Genomic DNA, 22,132 nt, shown 5'->3' with positions numbered 1-22,132 from the left:
GAGTGTGAGGGGCTAAGGTAAAAAGGGAACTGTTAATATTTCAATCTGTGTGTTTATGCTTTACTTCATTACTGGTTAAGACGTTTTATAATAAACTGATAATTTTGTTGTTTATTAAAGAAACCTGTTTGGTGTGTTTTATTCTGGGATAAAAATAGAGTATATAAGTGACTGTATCAGTAAGTGGGAAAAATTAAAATATATGTTGTGACCTGTGCAGAAGTGGAACTAGAATAAACAGTGCACTCCTCCCACCTCGGTCATAACACATGAAGTTGCCATTTAATGTGCTACAGACAGACCAGGGATTAAATCTGGGACAATATAAATTAAATGTGTGTGTGTTGCTTCCCAATATGTGCTGAGTTCCTGGGGGAAGTATATCCCAGTCTGGGGAATAGAGGAGGGAATGTTTTTTTTAATACATCAGTAAACTCTGCTCCTCTTCTGAAGGCACTAATTCATGCTGGAGTACAGAAATATAAGCACCAGCAGCACTCCATTACTTGCCCCGATTGCTCATTCTTCATGTATAAGCCTTCAGTGTGATTTTTGGAAGGTAGTTTGTCTGTGAAGCTGTTCATGGTCAAAATTGGTCCTATCCTCAGCCAACATCTACCTGTGAACTTTCCAGCAGGAGTCACTGAGTAGCAAACATTAGCAGAAATTCAGGTTATTTTAACCTTCCCTAGATCAAGTGTGTTCAGCTTAATTACAACACCCTTGTAGGCATTCTCACATAGATTAGCAGAATCAGTTTGAACTAAATATCAAACTCTCAGAGGCCAACAGGGAACTGCGTACAGATTGCTTTAAATCAGCAAATGTCAGTGAAAGTTAGTTTCAGTACTGGTAAATGCCTATCTTAATGCACTGTCAAACCCTTTTCACATCTCCATAAAACAGCAGATATTAAACATTATCAATACTCTCTAATAAGAACAGGAACATTAAAACATTATTTAATGACACACATATGTGTTCCAATGACAGCAATTTGAGTTTATAGCATTTACTTAATATTTTGCTTTTTGAGCAGTTTTCGTGATGTTCTCCCAATGTTCTCTCATTGCCCCACTCTTCTAGTAATTTGATTGGTTTTGTGACAGACATCATTAGATCAGAGGTCATTGTGATTTATTGTCAGAAATGCCAACCTACAAAACTCACAAAACTGACCTTCATAATAAGGCAGCAGCTGACCATTTCCAGAAAGTTCCTTTGAAGAAAATAAATTTTTAAAAGCTGCATTTTAGTAACTTATTTGCTAAGATTCTTTGGGATCAAACTAAATAAACACAAATGTAATTGCTTCTCACAGAAACTATTAACTCATCTTAAATGTTCTCTGCCATAAATTTGTGTTCAACCAACAATGGGAGAACACAAAGTTTGAATGATTGGTTCTGACAGTATTCAATGCCTCTAATTCATCTGATTGCTTCTGAGACCCTACAGTTCCACCTCTTAACTGATCCAATTGGTTGGTTATGACAACCTCGAATTCCAGTGTAAATGATGATTTTTCTTGTGAGTCCGTAAACTGCTGGCATAAGATGGGTCATTTTCCAACTTTTGGTGCAGTGCTATGCCTGCTGGAAGCATATATCAGAAATTCAGGCACATTCATACCAATATTTTCAATCTGCACTTCCAGAAGGCAGACTGTCAAGATTGCAGAGTCAGAAAATCATCCACATGATTTGAAATGTTGACTGTCAGCTTAAAATGCTGATGGTTGGCATGTATGCCAAGGTTGTTAAGTTACCTCAGATACTGACCCTGATTTTGAAGGGATGCAAAGTGGGTTTGTAGAAAGTTAATTTTTGAAGCCTGCACAACATGCAAATATTTCATTTCTTTTATAAATACTCATAACTTTAAAACATATATTTTTAAAATTATATATTTGCAAGTGCCCATGTTGCCATTGTAAATTTCTCTTTTACTTTGCAGGGGAGTGTGAGGAGCAGATGAGCAACTCTGATAACAGCCCTGAAGAGCAAAAATGGTGGGAAATGGGAGTGTGCCCCGAATAGCATCCCCACAATCCTGGCTATCACATTCTGTGTGCAAATAATGAGGTTGCCCTGAAGACTGTGTTATTTAAAGAGGTATCACCATTACTGAAAACCTTTTTGGTAAACGTTGCTTCTGCAATGTGACAATCTGCATCATATGCGTGCAACATAACTGCAGTGACTATCTGACTATCCAATGGCAGGCATAGTGCCTCTTTATAGTTCAGAGCTAATTTTTGAAGGTTGCCCATCTCGGATGATCCCAAGTCCAATAGGACCAGCTCATAAACCATTTTTGTGAATCGGCTATTAAAAAAACATAGGACAGGTTATTATGTCAAAAATGCTTGTTAAGGTTGTTCATTGGTTTATAGTCATTTTAGAACTAGATAATGCAACAACTTTAAGGCCAAGTTTTTAGGGTCCATGGACAACATCTATAAAACTAAGGCAAGAGTCAATACTATTTTAAAAATGCCATTTCCCCTGATGGCTTAGTTTATAAAGTGTTATGAAAATGTGCTATGCTGAATGATGATTTTTAATTCATTGGTTGGAAACCTAAATTCAACTTTTAAAAAGAAAGCAGCTAAGATGGCCATCGAAATTTGCAATGAAATACCTCATATCCCAAGGTAACGAGGTGGAGATGCATGTCTGAATAGCCCTCATCCAGAACAATGGCTTGAGCAGTTTGAATGAGCTACCTGGCATTGCCTTCATTAGCAAGACATTCAAATCTATCTTGGAACATTAACACTAGAGGAGATGAATCTCAAGGAGTAAACAATGAAACCTGAGAGAGATTGGAATTCTTAGACTTGGATCTCATTAAAGTGCAAAAAAGAATACACTGGGAAAATCATATGACAGCCTCTCCATCTGTATGAAAACTTGGAGTTTCTTTTGGCTACATCAGACAAGCATTTGAGTTTTAACCAGTGCAGGACCCAAGTCGGTCTCTCTCTCTCTCTCTCTCTCCAGGCAACACTATAAGCTTCAACCTTGCCTATGGGCTACAAAACATCCAAGTCTATCATTGCTGCAGATAGAGACTCCGGGAGAAAGACATCTATATCATTGTCTCCAAGAAAACCCTGAACCAAGTGGCCACCTCTACCAACCAGAAACTTCAGGACCATGAGTTCATCCGCAAGACAACTGAATTATCAGACTCCACAAACTGTATATATTCTTTTATTTGTTCTGGACTCTAATCCAACCAATCTACTCTTCTTCACTCTGTAACCTATTTGTGTGTGTGTGTGTCTGTGTGTGTGTGTGTCTCTGTGTGTGTGTGAGAGAAAGTTGGAGCATACATTATTATTTTACTTAGACCAGGTTTTGATTTTAAGTACAATAAACTAACCTCTTTCTTGTTTAAACTCAAGAAAACCTGTCCGATTAGTTCTGTTATGATCATAGCAATAAAGGGTTAAACACTGAATTGGTAAGGACATCCGCTGTTTTAAAGAAATAAACCCTGTTGCAGACAAACAAGGAGAGAAACAAGAGCGGAGCCTTTTGATCCCTCCTCACCTGATCGTAATAACATGCGCTGCTTGGTGTGCTATTGAGCTATTTGTGTCATCTCATAAGGTCACTGGTTGGACTTACATGTCTGTTGAGTCTTCTTTACTGATGTACTCCTCCAGAATACTCGTATCAATGTTGGATGTATCAAGAGCCCCATTGATTTCATGTCCTTAAAACAGAAAGAGATATTCATGTTACCAGAGATAATGAGATAATCTACCAGAGAGGCAGGTTGGCCTCTTACTGACTATGAACATTGTCCAGCTCAGGACCAAAGCTTGTTTTTATTTTGATAACTTCTTCTTGGTCCCAGCTACAATTGCTGGGGACATTTTCCTATTATCTGAACTGGTTTCCACAGAAAGTTACTAAGGAATGAAAATTTTATCCACCTCGTCTGGGCTGGATTTGAGCCCAGATTCTAGAAGTAGAAGGATGGTGGTATTAGCAATAAGCATGCAAGGAATGAAAAAAGTCCACTCAGCACATCACGTTTTGCAAACACTAGTCATTTAATCTCATAAGCAAAAGGTTCTGCAAACTTCTACATTCCCTCTAAAATAAATTCAGTCTCTCTAACCTTACACTCTTCATCATTTATCAGTGATTGATTGCCTTCTTTAGCATTATGCTTCCATGGTTCCAGCAACACAGGAATTATCGTGTTCCATGTACCATTTGATCATCTATCTCTCTCTCTCTGTCCTATATACCAACCTTCAAAACTAGCAAAAGCTGATCAGCAGCTTCAAAAAGCTGAAACAGTCTCAAATAGACTGACAACTTAATGGAAACCCTGAATGAAACAAATAGATACATCAGAAGTACAGAGGAAAACTGGCTTGCTATGAATTAAACTTTAATTTTACCAAATATTCAAATCATTTGCAAGAGAGGAACAAAAGCTGAAGTACATGAAACTGTTTTTTAAGTTGATGCAAGTGTTGATGGCCCAAAGTATATTTGCTAGAAGATCCATAAGGACACAACATGCCAACACTTTTCTGACATTTTTTAGTTACAAGTGAGCTCTACTGTATAATATCTTTCAAAAATAGTTTCTTTATCCGGCATTAGATAGTTATTTGAAATGTGAAAAGTTGTTGTTCAGACTTCCTACGACTTTACAGAGTCTAGTTAGTTCAATGTGGCAACCATTTGTATTTTATGTAGACAGCCAACATTAAAACATTAACATAGATTTATAATCCCCACACTGCTCTTAGTTCAATCCAAAAAAAGTCATTAAACTGGAGCGGAAGAGACAACTAGCAGGATACTAAATCAAAATTGGTTCTCTCCTGCTGCCATGCAACTACTGGGAATGGAATAGACAGGATGACTTGAGAAATCTCAAAACAGGACAGGATAGCATGTGGTAAGTGTGGTATAAGCATGGAAAGTGTCAGAGAACCTATATAGGAATCCAGGTGACTTGTATGATGGTCATACAGATCAGCAAACAGCATAAGATTTACACAAATTAAGTACAGACCCATTTACACACAGTAAATTAACCACACTATTGGGAAACCAGCATCACATCTCTCCCACAAACTGCAACAGGCTTCCCTTGCCCCTTGTCTATTTACTACCGCAGAATGTATTACTCCATAAAACACACACTGCTCGCGATCAGAATCCCAGCAATTACAGAAACTCCGCCAACAGGCTCAGCCCGATCCCATAAGATTGAGCAGAAGCAAACTGCAATGAAACAATAACCCATTGCCTCACAACCACTCCTGCGATTACAGCAAAGTGCTGCAATGTTACATTATTTTTGAAAAGCTGCTCTCTTCTCCCTCCCTCCCACCTCACTCTGCCATAACATGTGCGCCTTTCTTGATTCCATAAGGAAAGGTCTCTCGTCACTGACAGGGTTTAGGGCCTGTGTCATGAACATTTTTTTATGGCTCGTGACTAATGAGCCCTTTTAACCTCACCCCAGTGACTGCCAGTTCCTGATGTAATGCAGTAGCGTATCTACAGATAAACTGACCCACTGTGGCTCATGGGAATACCTCAGGAATCTGAATCCTTGACCATATTTACCATCAAATATGACAAGCAAGCACTGGGACTGAAATGTACATGTACGATTTTTAACTTGTTTTAAGATTCCTTTAACATAGAATCACAGAATCGTTACAGTGCAGAAGGAGGCCATTCAGCCCATCATGTCCGCACTGGCTCTCCGAAAGAGCAAATCCCTCAGTTCTATTCCCCTGCCTTCTCCCCAGAATTCTTCTTTTTCATGGAACTGTCTAATTCCCTTCTGAATGCTTCAATTGAACCTGCCTCCACCACATTCTCAGGCAGTGCATTCTAGACCTTAACCACTCGCTGCATGAACATCATCGTAGCCTTCCATTAACCTTGGAAATAGCACGGTACTTTTAGATAGGAACAGTCCTTCTGTGATGTTTAAAGCGCCAATTGTTATATGGTTCCCTAATTACCGTCTGTTATGACCAAGTGAGAAGGGGTCTAGGGGTTCCCTCTCAGCCTTTGACTGGTTTAACTGTGACAGGGTTTAATTTTAAAGCACTGCATTTTAGCTCCCCCTCATTAATCCTTGTTCACTGTTCCAATTGTAAAGCAAAGAAATCTGACAGGTTTTCTTAGATTTAAATAGGAATGATGGAAGTTGATTAATCTTAAGCTCTAATTCGGGTAATGAGTACGAGTACGCGACGCGACCATGCTAAACACACACTCAGATAGAGACAGAAAAAATAGTTTGAGGCAATATCTAGTAGTTACAGTCCTTTGAGTTTGATGTTGAGTCTTTGGTTGCCAGTAGGTCTTGCTGCTCATTGGGGCCCAGTGCATGCTTCAACTTGTTTCGATGTAGGAGTCTTTTCTCTCTTGAGGTTTATGTGTCTTCCGTGGGAGAAAGCGAGAGAGAGACAGCCAGGAGAGAGACTTTCTTGTTCCAGCTTCAGTTGCAAACTCTGCAGTCTCAATTCAAACTGTCCTGTGTCTAGTTCAAAAGCCTGGATCAGTCAGTCAGTCATGTGACCAGCTAGTTTAACTAGTCCTGTCTTTGTGGATTGTATCATTTCAGCACACCCTGGAATGTGCTTCCTTACACCTTCAATGTCTGGTGATCAAAATCCATTTGGGTTTAATTGGACCAGGGAGTAGTTCTCTGTCTCCACAAGCACCGTCTCTTAGTATGCAAATGTCCTCTAGTCAATGATCTGGTGATCTCTTTAACAAGTCATTTCTTCACTCCAGCAACAGATTAAAATTAATGTTCATATAACGAAATTCATATGCCTCATTCTTGGCAGGTGGGGGCCAGCATGACACCCTCCCAAAAGCACTTTTTCCCTTTTAGTCCTCCGATCTTGGCAGCTGGCATACTCCGCTTTGTATATTAAGGCAGATCACAGAAGCCCCACTTCATTAAGCCACTCTTCCACTCTCTCTCTCCTACAGTGACGAGATTCCCTCAATTAATGAACACACTCTTTTCCTATTGCCCACTTACCCTTCCCCTGGTTTGACAGAGCCATTCTTTACCCTAGTTCATGAAGGCAGTTCTCTCCCCCATTCACAAACACACTTTTCCCCCCTACCCCCACAGTTCACAATAGCATTCTCCTCCCCTTTGCATTCTTGAGTTCAATAACATTTTTAAAAGCTAAATAAAAGTTCATTAATGTAAATGATGCAAGGTCAGGTCATAATGATACAAGTGCAGTGTAAATGATACACATATGAAGCAACACTAAGTTTGTTTCATCCCCTTGCTAACCTCGCCTAAAGTCTGCTATTCTGCCAATACAACAGGAAGAACACTGCAGTTATGATAGTGTCAAAATGCTTGGGATGGAGAATCCTTGAGAAAACCTTGCTTCAGAAACATGTCACAAATAAAAGTAATTTAAACTCTGGATTCCTGTGAGGGTGAGTTCTACCAATGAATCTACATGATGCCTCTGAACATTTCTGTGTACAACAGCAGCTTGCATTTATATCATACCTTTAATAGGCACTTCATAGAAATATAATCAGACAAAAACAGCGAGCCACTGGAGATACTAGGACATATGACATTGTCTTGAGAAATAGCTTCTTGGGTGAGATACTGAAGGGCAGACAGTGCCCATGGAACTATACCCTACAAGAGTCTACACCTTCAGCAGTGAAGGGGGAGAAATTTGGAAGATGTTTTTTCTTCTTCCGTTTTCTTCTTTTTCCACAAAGGTGCTAAATCTTTGCTAGGAAACAGCTCCTCGGGCTTTGATTAACTTCTAAGTACTTTGGCAATAGTCAATATTCAGCATTGACTGCTTGACCCAACCACTCATTGGGTAAACTCACAGAACAATTGAAGGAACTGGAAAGATTTTCAAAACAGAATATCAACAAATGATTCTTTCTAAAGATGTGCAAAGGCTTCAAGCAAACAGAATATTGTCCTGACATAAATATTGCAAATTGCTGAGAGTTTCCATTTCCCCTTAAGATGATACATACTTATAGATATTGCTATGGATAATCAGTTATTTAATCTCACAAGTTAGGTGACACAAGACACAAGTGAAAAAATGTTACCTTCTAAAAATTGTATTACAGCCTCACTTTCTTTTCTATCTGCTGTTATAATACCTAGTGCAGTTTGAATAAAATACAAATAACACCAATTAAGGCTAAAATGGGATTATTGTGCAGGTAATACATTGGATGTTATGGTGCTAATAGTCAGTGCCTCAGTTTGAATTATGCTCTCTCAGTTTCTAATCTAAGACACTTTGAGTAAACAGAAGCTGCCACATCTTCAACCAGAAGGGAGAGAGATTTCAGGGCTGACAGGTGGCAGATGCAGTTCAATGCAGAGAAATGTGAAGTGATTCATTTTGGTGAGAAGAACATGGAGAGACAATATAGAATAAAGGGTACAATTCTAAAGTGGGTGCAGGAGCAGAGGGATCTAGGTGTATATGTGCATATGTCATTGAAGGTGGCAGGACAGGTTGAGAGAGCGGTTAATAAAGCATACAGTATCCTGGGCTTTATTAATAGGGCAGAGAGTACAAGAGCAAGGAGGTTATGTTGAACTTGTATAAGACACTAGTTGGGCCTCAGCTGGAGTATTGTGTACAGTTCTGGGCACCGCACTTTAGGAAAGACGTGAGACCATTGGAGAGAGTACAGAAAAGATTCACGAGAATGGTTCCAGGGATGAGGAATTTCAATTATGAAGATAGATTGGAGAAGTTAGGACTGTTTTCCTTGGAGAAGAGAAGGCTGAGAGGTGATTTGACAGAGGTATTCAAAATCATCAGGAGTCTGGACAGAGTAGATAGGGAGAAACTGTTGCCACTCATGAAAGGACCGAGAATGAGAGGGCACAGATTTAAAGTATTTGATAAGAGAAGCAAAAGTGACATGAGGAAAAACTTTTTCATACAGCGAGTGGTTAAGGTATGGAATGCGCTGCCTGGGAATGCGGTGGAGGCAGGTTCTATTGAAGCATTCAAAAGAGAATTAGACAGTTAAAAGAAAAGGAAGAATGTGCAGGGTTACAGGGAGAAGGCAGGGGAATGGAACTGAGAGAATTGCTCTTTCAGAGAGCCAGTGTGGACATGATGGGCTGAATGGCCTCCTTCTGCATCCTAATGATTCTGTGAGTCTGTGAAGAATCTCTTCTGGTAGCTCGCAACAGGAGTCATTGAGAGCAATTGGGAAAAAGGCCAATACACTTGCTCTTAGCTGCAGGAATTGTGAAAGACACATAAAGAAAGAAGGGAGAACCTCATTGAAATACATCGAAACGGCTGAAGGTACTGGATACTGCAAAGGCTCTGGGCCCAGACAACATTCCAGCAATTGTACTAAAGACTTGTGCCCCAGAACTTGCTGTGCCACTAGCCAAGCTGTTCCAGCACAGCTACAACACTGGGGTCTACCTGGAAATGTGGAAAATTGTCCAGGTATGTCCTGTACACAAAAAGCAGGACAAATCCAACCCGGCCAATTACCGCCCTATCAGTCTACTCTCGATCATCAGCAAAGTGATGGAAGGGGTCGTCAACAGTGCTATTAAGTGGCACTTGCTCAGCAATAACCTGCTCACTGATGCTCAGTTTGGGTTCCGCCAGGGCCACTCAGCTCCTGACCTCATTACAGCTTTGGCCCAAACATGGACAAAAGAGCTGAACTCCAGAGGTGAGGTGAGAGTGACTGCCCTTGACATCAAGGCAGCATTTGACCGTGTATGGCATCAAGGAGCCCGAGCAAAACTGGAGTCAATGGGTATCAGGGGGACAGCTCTCTGCTCCACCTAGCACAAAGGAAGATGGTTGTGGTTGCTGGAGATCAATCATCTGAGTCCCAGGACATCACTGCAGGAGTTCCTCAGGGTAGTGTCCTAGGCCCAACCATCTTCAGCTGCTTCATCAATGACCTTTCTTCCATCATAAGGTCAGAAGTGGGGATGTTCGCTGATGATTGCACAATGTTCAGCACCATTCGTGACTCTTCAGATATTGAAGCAGCCTGTGTCCATATGCAGCAAGACCTGGACAACATCCAGGCTTGGGCTGGTAAGTGCCACACAAGAGCTAGGCAATGACCATCTCAAACAAGAGAGAATCTAACCATCTCCCCTTGACGTTCAATGGTATTACCATCGCTGAACCCGCATTATCAACATCCCAGGGGTCACCATTGACCTGAAACTGAATTGGATCAGCCACATAAATGCGGTGGCTACAAGAGCAGGTCAGAGGCTGGGAATTCTGTGGTGAATAACTCACCTGCTGTCTCCCCAAAGCCTGTCCACCATTACAAGACACAAGTCAGGAGTGGAATGGGATACTCTCCACTTGCCTGGATGGGTGCAGCTCCAACAACACTCAAGAAGCACGACACCATTCAGGACAAAGCAGACCACTTGATTGGCACCTTCAACATTCACTCCCTGCACCACCGACACACAGTGGCAGCAGTGCGTACCATATACAAGATGCACTGCAACAACTCATCAAGGCTCCTTAGACAGCACCTTCCAAACCCGCAACGTCTGCCACCTAGAAGGACAAAGGCAGTAGATGCATGGGAACATCACCACCTGCAAGTTCCCCTCCAAGTCACACACCATTCTGACTTGGAACTATATCACCGTTCCTTCACTGTTGCTGGGTCAAAATCCTGGAACTCCCTTCCGAACAGTACTGTTGGTGTACCTATACCCCAAGGACTACAGCGGTTCAAGAAGGCAACTCACCACCACCTTCTCAAGGGCAATTAGGGATGGGCAATAAATGCTGGCCTAGCCAGAGATGCGCACATCCCCCGAATGAATAAAAAAAACACTTGTACAAAATGGGATAATTGACTGTGGAAAATAACTGTCACGTCATCACCACTGAACATCACTATCACATGTCTCACAAGGAAAAAGTAATAAAGAAATGCAAGCCTTGTGGTAAATTATTAGAATGATAATTACTTACATTGAGGTCAGCTGCATTTACCCACTCACTTTCAAAAGGAATTACTTGTTTTAACTAGTGGATCTCCCATGGTATTGTTTGCATTACATCAGAAGATATGCTACTTTACAACAACAGAAGTGTTATATTATGCAATGCAAAATTCTGCTACGACGGTGCTGATGTGTTTAGCCTAACCTGGCCCTTTAATTGTTGTAAATCCTGAGGTCAAATAGTGGTTAATTGCAGTTGTTGAGTGAAGATTGTGGATAGTGCTAAAACCGAGGCGGGAGGAGTGCAGTGTTAATTCAGTCCCACTTCTCCACAGGTTACTGCATATGCACAGTGGTGCAGTGGTTAGCACTGCAGCCTCACAGCTCCAGGGATCCAGGTTTGATTCTGGGTACTCCCTATGTCTGCGTAGGCTTTTGCCGGGTGCTCCGGTTTTCCTCCCACATCCAAAAGGCTTGCAGGTGATAGGTAAATTGGCCGTTGTAAATTGCCCTTAGTATAGGTAGGTGATAGGGAATATGGGATTACTGTAGGGTTAGTATAAATGGGTGCTTGTTGGTCGGTACAGACTCGGTGGGCCGAAGGGCCTGTTTCAGTGCTGTATCTCTAAATAAATAAAAAATAAATAAATAATATATTTTCCCACTTGCCAAACCAGCCAATTAGATAGTCTATTTGTCCACAGAATAAAGCAGGCCAACCAGGTTTCTTTAACAAACAACAAAATCATCCATTTATTATGAACCAAGTCTTAACCAATAATGAAGTATATATATATACGCGAATTGAGATATTAAAGCCCTGTATTTTATCCCAGCCCTCACGCACACGCAAATAGATCAAAAAAGCGGTCAACCGGGAAAAAAATGATTTTTGTTCACAGCTCTTACAAAGAAATAGAAGGAACTTAAAAAAAAACTTTTACTGAAAAGATATGGAAGTGCTTTGGTTTGGTGAGGTGTCCCAAAGTTGAATAGTTGGTGGCCATTAGGAGTCTTTCCAGGCAAGGTTAATGAACATTCTGTTTTGGGTAGGCGTTCAAAGAAATTCAATGGCAAAAGGCTTCACATAGGTTTTCCATCAGGTGTACAGCAACAGGTGTCAGTTCTCACACACATTCAATACAAAGTTCATTTGGAAATGCAAGGTTTCTGCAAATATTCAGGGTTTCTGAAAATACAGGAGGCAAGAGTACCACTTCATACAGGCTTTATCTTTTCAATAGCAGGGATTTTTCAAAAGGAACTCCTGGCAGGTCCATCTCAAATTCTAATTGCCTGCTTTAGTCCAAACTCACTGGCTTTTAACAGTTCAAAATGAAACTACTTTTCCAGGAAAGTCTCAAGCTGGTCATAAATTCTCTCTTGTCACAACAAAGAATAGCTCTTAAGTGAACTTCCTGTAGTGCTTACTTGAAATTACCTGTTTTCCAGTATTTGTTTACTGGTAAAAACCAGGAACCACTTGTTGACCTTTCTTTTTTTAAAAAAGAATCCATAAAGTTCAGCTATCTCCAAATGTTTCAAAATCCTTTTTTAGTTTTTAAAAATATAGATTCCCAATTTTAAACACAAAAAATGGAAATTCCATAACAAAGCATAAACACACAGATTGAAATATAACAGTTCCCTTTTTACCTGAGCCCCTCTCTCTCTCTCACACACACACACACACACACACACACAAACACGTTAACCAGAAAAATAAAGGGCTTTTTGTTTGTAGAGCTCTATTACAGACATAAAAAACACTTGGGCTGAATACTTGCCAATTCTTGAAGAAACAGCAGATGAAATATGTTGTGGTCCAAAACTCGCGTACAGTCTGGCCTCTGAGTACACATAGACGGATCACTGGGATCTTTTAGAGTTGTTCTTTTTAGGCGACGTTGAGAATGAATTTAGCAGGCTTTTCTTCAAAGACAGGAGACAAGATGAGTTAACAAAATGGACTTCTCAGGGTCTTTTAGAGATGTGCTGGAAAGCTGAGCTGGGTTATGGTCTTCGCTCCTTCCTTGGGAATTCTATTCTCTCCTTGGACGTTCTTTTCTCTCCTTAGAAATTCTCTCCCTTTTTATACAGTTTAACCCCAACTCAAAACAATTCAACCTTTTGACCTCCATCAATCTTGACCTGTCACTTCTTCATAAACAATTTCTCCAGATGCCCAAAGTTCTCGTTGTTTATTGAACTGGAAGTCAGGTGGTTTCCCAGAAAGGCTTGCTGTTGTTACTGGAAGTCAAGTGGTTTCCTGGAAAGGCTTGTTTTCCTCACAAGACCTCTCAGTGCCCCTTTTAAAAAGCATTTTCAGGGATTGTTTTTCAAAGTCAAGTGGCCTTTATATGACCCTCTTTGAAAACCCCAAAGTTTAACATTTCTTCAATCTTCCAAAATGAATCCACAAAAAATATATTTAACAAAACAAAGAGGTACTTTCGTAACAAGAGACAGATGTTTGTAAAGTTCCCGTTCCAGATTAGATGAAACCAGCATAAACTTGCCCTGTCTAGTTTGTTGTCTAGATTTTAAAGTGTGAAGTGGATGTACTAAATGCATGACTTTTATAAATACTAGCAAATTTCCCATGGTGTTACTCACGGTGAGTCAGAGGTTATGCTTTTTCTCTCCCATGCAATATCCAAAATAGAATCAGGGCCAATGATTCATAGTCAGTGAAAAGCCAAGTGGATTTTAAGTACAGTGGATTGTTGGGACATTACTGATATTTTTGGATTCCAATTTCTGATTAGAAAATTTCCAATTTAAACTTTCAGTAGGTGAGACTCCCTGTTAGGAGACATAATTTGTAACCCCTTTAATTTATATTATACTAAAGATTGTGTGTATAGCACGTACTTCATGTCTACAAACTATATTTGCTGTTGCCATGATTTTGAATCACATGTTTATAACAGCATTTAACATTGAAACTCTCCATGTAAGCATTTATAACAGGAAAATCATATCTAAAGAGGGAAACAATTCCTTAACTAAAATAACTTGAAGCAATATTGTTTTCAAATAAAAAAAAGATGCAGCCAGCTTTTCTCAGAAACTGAAATTCCTAATATCCAATTCCAAAACAAGGTTTTTAAACAAAACTTTCAAAAAAACAGAATGCACAATAGCAGGATTCAATTTGATCACTGCATTGTATTTTATGCCTTTTATTAGCTCCATTAAAGTTTAAGACTTCAGCCTGTTTCAAGTGGCTATTATTACCTCACAACAATGAGAAAGCTTTCATTCTGAGCATGCAATCTGTATCTACAGGAGTTGAAGGATAGAAGAACATATCCCTTCATCCTGTGGGGATTTGAGAGTTTATTTGCTTTTTTCCAAAAGACTTTAAGAAACAGAAGATTGAATCCTCAAGTTTGATTTTGGGTAGATTGTGGCTTTTATTTAAAAAATTCTGTTTCCTGTTATGAACTGTTCATAGATAACACATGCACTGAGTGCAAAGGGAGTTTGGTAAGTGAGGGAGGGGCTCCTTTCTTTCTTCTACCTTTTTTCAGCCTCCAGTGGCTGCATCTCTCTTCGGTATAGGGGAAGAAGCTGATTGCTGAGAAACTGGTAAGTTATTTTACTTCTTTATGTAATAAAAAGTTTTAAATGTTATGTTGCGGCAGGTTAGCTCAGCCAAGTGGAATGTACGTCCTGCAGTATGTGGGAAGTCATGGATGCACCACGTGTCCTAGATGAACACATCCGCAGGAAGTGTCACTGGCTGCAGAAGCTTGAGATCCGTGTTTCAGAACTTGAGCAGCAGCTGGAGTCACTGTTGTGTATCCACGAGGTGGAGGACTATGTAGATAACATGTTTAGGGAGGTGGTCACAGCACAGGTTAGGAGCATGCAGGCAGAGAGGGAATGGGTGACTGCCAGGCAGTCTAAGAGAACCAGGCAGGCATTGCAGGTGTCCCCTCAGTCTATCTTGCTTGCTAATCAGTTTTCCATTTTGGATACTGGTGAGAGCGATGGTTCCGCAGGGGAGTGCAGCTAGAGCAATATCCATGGCACCACGGGTGGCTCAGCTGCACAAGAGGGGAGGAAGAAGATGGAAGAGCAGCTGTGATAGGAGATTCGACAGTAAGGGGATCAGACAGGCATTTCTGCAGCAGTAAATGTGAAGCCAGGATGGTGTGTTGCCTCTCTGGTACTGGGGTCAAGGATGTCATGGAGTGGCTACAGGACATCCTTCTGGGGGAGGGTGAACAACCACAGGTCGTGGTCCACATTGGTACCAATTATATAGGTAGGAAGAGGGATGAAGTCCTGAAAACAGATTTTAGGGAGTTAAGGAAAGAAATTAAAAAGCAGGACCTCCAAAGCAATAATCTCAGGATTACTCCCAGTGCTACATGCTAGTGAGCATAGGAATAGGAGGATTGGTCGATTGAACACATGGCTGGAGAATTGGTGTAGAAGGGAGGACATCAGATTTCTGAGGCATTGGGACTGGTTCTGGGGCAGGTGGGACTTGTACAAGATGGAGTACGAGTGCTGTTGGGGAGGGTTTAAACTAGTTTGTCAGGGGCATGGGAACCTGAGGGGTAGCTCAATTTTGAAGGAAGTAAAGCTGGTAACAGGAAGTAGAAAAGTAGCAAGTGGCATTAGAAGGCAGGTGAAACAAAGGCATGCATCAACTAGGCTTAGAATGCAGAATGTCAAGAAGACAAGGTTAAGGGCACTCTACCTGAATGCACGCAGCTTACGCAACAAAATGGATGATTTAAAGACCCAAATAGAGGTAAATGGGTATGATCTAATTGCCATAACAGAAACGTGGCTACAGGGTGACCAAGACTGGGAACTGAATATTCAAGGATATTCAACATTTAGGGAGGATAGACAAAAAGGAAAAGGCGGTGGTGTTGCACTGATAATAAGGAATGGGATCAGTACATTCGTAAGGGAGGATCTCAGATCGGAAGAACAAAATGTGGAATCTGTTTGGGTGGAGCTAAGAAACAGCAAGGGGCAGCAAACATTGGTAGGAGTTGTTTATAGGACACCAAACAGTAGTGGCAACATGGGGCATGGTACTAATCAGGAGATTAGAGAAGTATGTAGCCTGGGTAATACAGTAATCATGGGTGAATTCAATCTGTATATAGACTGGGTAAACCTAATGAACACTAATGCTGTGGAGGACGAGTTTCTGGAATGTGTTAGGGATGGTTTTCTACAGCAGTATGTTGAGGAACCGACTAGAGAACAGGCTATTTTAGATTTCATATTATGTAATGAGAAAGGGCTAATTAATAATCCTGTTGTAAAAGAACCTTTAAGGATGAGTGACCATAATATGACAGAATTTTACATTATGTTTGAAAGTGAGGTCATTCATTCTGAAGTCAGGGTTTTAAATTTGAACAAAGGAAATTATAAAGGTATGAGGGGCAAATTAGCTGAGGTGGATTGGGAAAATACATTAAAAGGTATGACAGTATATAGTCAATGGATAATCTTTCAAGAAATATTACATGGTTTACAGCAACAATACATTCCTTCAAGGCACAAAAACCCCAAAAGTAAAGGCAGTCAACCATGGATAACAAAGAAAGTTAAGGACTGTATAAGATTAAAAGAAAAGGCCCATAAAGTTGCCAGAAATAGTAGTAAACCTGAGGATTGGGAGGATTTTAGAATGCAGCAAAGGAGGATGTAGAAACTGATAAAGAAACGGAGAATAGAATATGAACATAAGATAGCAAAAAATATAAAAATGGACTGTAAAAGCTCCTACAGGTACGTAAAAAGGAAACGTTTGGCTAAGACAGATGTGGGTCCATAACAGGTAGAGTCAGGAGAATTTATAATGGGGAATAGAGAAATGGCAGAGAAGCTAAATGATTACTTTATGTCTGTCTTCACTGAGGAAGATGCAAGAAATATCCCAGAATTAGAGATCCAAGGGATTAGGGAGAATGAGGAATTGAAGGAAATTAGTATTCGTAAGAAGGTTGTATTGGAGAAATTAATGGGGCTGAAGGTTGATATGTCCCCAGGACCTGAGATTCTACATCCCAGAGTGTTGAAAGAGGTAGCTTTGGAGATAGTGATGCATTGGTGATCATCTTCCAAAATTCTATAGATTCTGGAGTGGTTCCTGCGGATTGGAAGGTAGCAAAGGGAGGGAGAGTGAAGACAGGGAATTACAGACCTGTTAGCCTCATATCAGTCATTGGGAAAATGCTCGAATCTATTCTAAAGGATGTGCTAAATGGACACTTGGATAATAATGATCTGATTGGGCATAATCAACATTGATTTATGAATGGGAAATCACGTTTGACGAACCTGTTGGAGTTTTTTGAGGATGTTACTAACAGAATTGATAAAGGGGGAGGGGTGGTGGGTGGACGTAGTATACTTGGATTTTCAGAAGGCCTTTGAGAAAGTCCCCCACAGGAGGTTGGTTAGCAAAATTAAAGCACATGTGATAGGAGGTAATATACTGGCATGGATTAAGGATTGGTTAACAGGCAGAAAACAGAGAGTAGGAATAAACAGGTCATTCGCGCCTCGGCAAGCTGTGATTAGTGGGGTACTGCAGGGATCAGTGCTTGGGCCCCAGCTGTTCACAATATATATCAATGATTTGGATAAGGGGACCAAATGTGGTATTTCCAAGTTCACGAATGACACAAAATTAGGTGGAAATGTGTGTTGTGAGGAATATGCAAAGTGGCTTCAAGGGGATTTGGACAGTCTTACTGAGTGGGCAAGAACGTGGCAGATGGAATATAATGTGGAAAAATGTGAAGTTGTCCACTTTGGTAGGAGGAACAGATGTGCAGAGTATTTCTTAAATGGTAAGAGATTAGAAAGTCTAAATGTACAAAGGGACCTGAGTGTCCTTGTCAATAAGTCATCGAAAGCTAACATGCAGGTGCAGCAAACAATTAAGAAGACTAATGGTATGTTAGCCTTTATCGCAAGAGGATTTGAGTACAGGTGTAGTGAAGTCTTGCTTCAATTGTATAGAACCTTGGTTTGATCACACTTGGAGTACTGTGTGCCGTTTTGGTCCCTTTACCTCAGGACGAATATTATTGCCATAGAGGGAGTGCAACGAAGATTCACCAGACTTGTTCCCAGGATGGCAGGACTGTCCTATGAAGAGAGATTGGGGAAACTGGGCCTGTATTTTCTAGAATTTCGAAGAATGAGAGATGATCTCATTGAAACCTACAATATACTTAAAGGGATAGACAGGGTAGATACAGCTAAGATGTTTCCCCTAGTTGGGGAATCTAGAACCAGGGGACACAATTTCAAAATAAGGGGGAAGCCACTTAGGACAGAGATGAGGAGAAATTTCTTTACTCAGAGGGTTGTGAATCTTTGGAATTCTCTACCCCAGAATGCTGTGAAAGCTCAGTATGTTTAAAGCAGAAATTGACAGATTTCTAAATACCACTGACATAAAGGAATATGAGGATGGTGTGGGAAAAAGGCATTGAAGTAGATGATCAGCCATGATTGTATTGAATGGCAGGGCAGGTTCGATGGGCTGAATGGCCTATTTCTGCTCCTATGTTCTTATGTTCCTACATGCCAGAAAAAACACTTACCAATAGAAACACCTGTTGTCATTTTTTGTTTGCTGATAGCAAAGAGATTGCCTATGGATTGATATTTATTGTTCTGAAAATTCAGTTAAAAAATTCTCTTCTTAAACCATTTTTGAACCTTAAACGTACTATAAAAAATATCTTGGGAAACTAGAAACAATGAGCTTCTGAATTTATTACATACTTTTTCATTGTTTAAAGGAATTTATGTTTGCTAGTTTACAGTCGTTAATAAACTCACTAATAGTGCACTAGAGGGTAAATTTCCTGCCTTTCACATTCCTGATAAAAATCAAAGCCATATCGGAAAACTACGCACCCCCAGGCCCATGTCTTTGCGCACTTATTTTAAGATGCAGGAATTTATTCCTAAATGCTTGACGGTGAGAAGGTTTGGTCAAGAACTGGCTGATGGTGAATTCTAAGGGTACAAAAATTGGTGCAAACAGATTGAGAAAGGAGACACATGGAAGCAACATGGTAGGACATTGGGTCTGATCGGATCAGTAGCAGCTAAGGGCAGTTTGGGTCCCAATTGCTTGACCCTCTACCCCCAACAGAAGGAATATTAACTTTGCTCCCCACCTCCCTCCCTTGACTAGAGGATGCCCTTCCAGCCTTCCCGTCCACACTCCCAGAAGCTGGGAAACTTTGCCCCCCTCACCTCAGTGCTCACAAACTCCTAGTCCTCATTTTCAATGCTATCTGCAATTCTGCCCTATTCCAAGACTCCTCTCCCAGTGTTCTCAAAATCCCCTTCAAGGTGAACCTATACCCTGAGATCATCACCTCAGCTCTCAAAATACTGCTTAACCCTTAGAATCCATACCAGAATTGCCAAATCCCAGGGCCACTCCCAGTGCTACTTGGCATAACAGCAATATATTACCTCCAATAAGAGTCTGCAATGCCATGGGTGAGCAGCTAGTATATTATATAAACAGGTACAGTTAGGAAGAGCATACCAAAGGCTGTCTCTCACCCCTTTCCAATTAATGAGATGTAAGTGAAAACAAAATACCTTTCCATTGAGAGGAAGCATAACCCCTGAAGCTACTCTTTGACATCTCTCAGTAGTGTGTTTGAAAACTGCATTGATAGAAGTGGTGTGGTGGAGAATTGCAGAAGTCCAAGAAGTTGAAGAGAAGGGAGAAAACAAGTTAAAAAGGGAAAGCTTCGCCTTTATTAACAAAAATAATTAATAAGACTCAAAATAATGGCTGTTGCTTGGCCTGAAAACAAGTTCAACACTCAGCAGTTCTTCAAAATGGATGACAAGAGAATTAATTAGTTGAAATCATTGGGGAGCATGCATCTCTCATTCACAGTTCTGGGTTCATGATTGGAAGAATCTCTCAGTGAACTGCAGAAAAAGTCCTTCACATATTACTTTTTATTCAAGAGCTTTGATTAAGTGAGTGGATGTACTTCAGGGCAAATTTTTTACAAATTCTCCATGTTGATGGATGAAGTGGAAAGAAATCTGGGGTTTTAGTAGACTTGATGCTCAAAACATTCAATCACATCAAATCTGGAAACTAAATTTAAATTAACCTTCACTTAGTACACAGGTACAAACAAGTAAACGTCAGGCAAAAGATCACGCACACAATCATCAAAAATAGAAATGGAGTTTGATGTTGAGTAATAGAAGTGAAAATCCTGGAATTATTTAAGAAACAATTGGATTCTGCGATGGATAAGCCAAGACAGTCTTATCTATCACGATCTTGTGAACGGCCCAGAACTATAGTGCAGGATACCAATAAGACTAAGAGAAGAGAGGACAGTTGATGCTAAGATTGTGGAACAATGGTAAAACTGTGGGAGATTTGGAGTTCCACAGTTTTACGGTCTGGTAAAGAATGAGTTACAGCAGGAGATGTCATAATGAGTCTTTATCAACATATTAAGATGTCAGGAGGATAAAGAATATCTAGAACAGAATATTTGGAGAAACCAGTTAGGTGTGTTGAGGACCAATGAAATAAAGAGACAAGAAAGAACATAAGAAATAGGAGCAGGAGTAGGCCATATGGCACATCGAGCCTGCTCTGCCATTTAATACAATCATGGATGATCTTCTGCCTCAACTCCACTTTCCCACCTGCCCCTCATATCCCTTGATTCCCTGAGACACCAAAAACCTGTCTATCTCAGCCATAAATATACACAATGATGGAGCATCTACAACCCTCTGGGGTAGAAAATTCCAAAGATTCACAACCCTCTGAGGGAAGAGATTTCTCCTCATCTCAGTCCTAAATGATCGGCCCCTTATCCTGAGACTATGCAAGGGAAACAACCTCAGAGTCTATCCTGTCAAGTCCCTTTAGAATCTTTTATGCTTTAATGAAATTACCTCCCATTCTTCTAAACTCCAGTGAATACAGGCCCAATTTACTTAGCCTGTCATCATAGCACAACCCTCTCATCCCAGGAACCAACCTAGTGATCATTTGCTGCACTGCATCCAAAGCAAGTATCTTTCTTTCTTTGGCCTCCTTATCTCGAGAGACAATGGATAAGTGCCTGGAGGTGGTCAGTGGTGTGTGGAGCAGCGCCTGGAGTGGCTATAAAGGCCAATTCTAGAGTGACAGGCTCTTCCACAGGTGCTGCAGAAAAATTTGTTTGTCGGGGCTGTTACACAGTTGGCTCTTCCCTTGCGCCTCTGTCTATTTTCCTGCCAACTGCTAAGTCTCTTCGACTCGCCACACTTTAGCCCCGCCTTTATGACTGCCCGCCAGCTCTGGCGAACGCTGGCAACTGACTCCCACGACTTGTGATCAATGTCACAGAATTTCATGTCGCGTTTGCAGACGTCTTTAAAGCGGAGACATGGACGGCCGATGGGTCTGATACCAGTGGCGAGCTCGCTGTACAATGTGTCTTTGGGGATCCTGCCATCTTCCATGCGGCTCACATGGCCAAGCCATCTCAAGCGCCGCTGACTCAGTAGTGTGTATAAGCTGGGGATGTTGGCCGCCTCGAGGACTTCTGTGTTGGAGATACGGTCCTGCCACCTGATGCCAAGTATTCTCCGGAGGCAGCGAAAATGGAATGAATTGAGACGTCGCTCTTGACTGACATACGTTGTCCAGGCCTCGCTGCCGGAGAGCAAGGTACTGAGGACACAGGCTTGATACACTTGGACTTTTGTGTTCCGTGTCAGTGCGCCATTTTCCCACACTCTCTTGGCCAGTCTGGACATAGCAGAGGAAGCCTTTCCCATGCGCTTGTTGATTTCTGCATCTAGAGACAGGTTACTGGTGATAGTTGAGCCTAGGTAAGTGAACTCTTGAACCACTTCCAGAGCGTGGTCGCCAATATCGATGGATGGAGCATTTCTGACGTCCTGCCCCATGATGTTCGTTTTCTTGAGGCTGATGGTTAGGCCAAATTCATTGCAGGCAGCCGCAAACCTATCGATGAGACTCTGCAGGCACTCTTCAGTGTGAGATATTAAAGCAGCATCGTCAGCAAAGAGGAGTTCCCTGATGAGTACTTTCCGTACTTTGGACTTCGCTCTT

General features: G+C 41.0%; 1 protein-coding gene across 3 annotated transcripts in view; it reads right to left on the bottom strand.

The window, feature by feature from the left end:
• Window positions 1-22,132, bottom strand: part of myrf (myelin regulatory factor) — a 368,359-nt gene that overhangs the window by 156,600 nt on the left and 189,627 nt on the right. For all 3 annotated transcript variants that reach the window (XM_068046165.1, XM_068046166.1, XM_068046167.1), the window contains exon 3: window positions 3,639-3,726. In XM_068046165.1, the coding sequence (XP_067902266.1) occupies window positions 3,639-3,726 (88 nt within the window). The remainder of the gene's footprint in view (window positions 1-3,638; window positions 3,727-22,132) is intronic.

This window comes from Heterodontus francisci, chromosome 14 (genome assembly GCF_036365525.1).
Source record: "Heterodontus francisci isolate sHetFra1 chromosome 14, sHetFra1.hap1, whole genome shotgun sequence".
Taxonomy (NCBI): domain Eukaryota; kingdom Metazoa; phylum Chordata; class Chondrichthyes; order Heterodontiformes; family Heterodontidae; genus Heterodontus; species Heterodontus francisci.
This window is presented reverse-complemented; position numbering and strand designations above follow the sequence as displayed.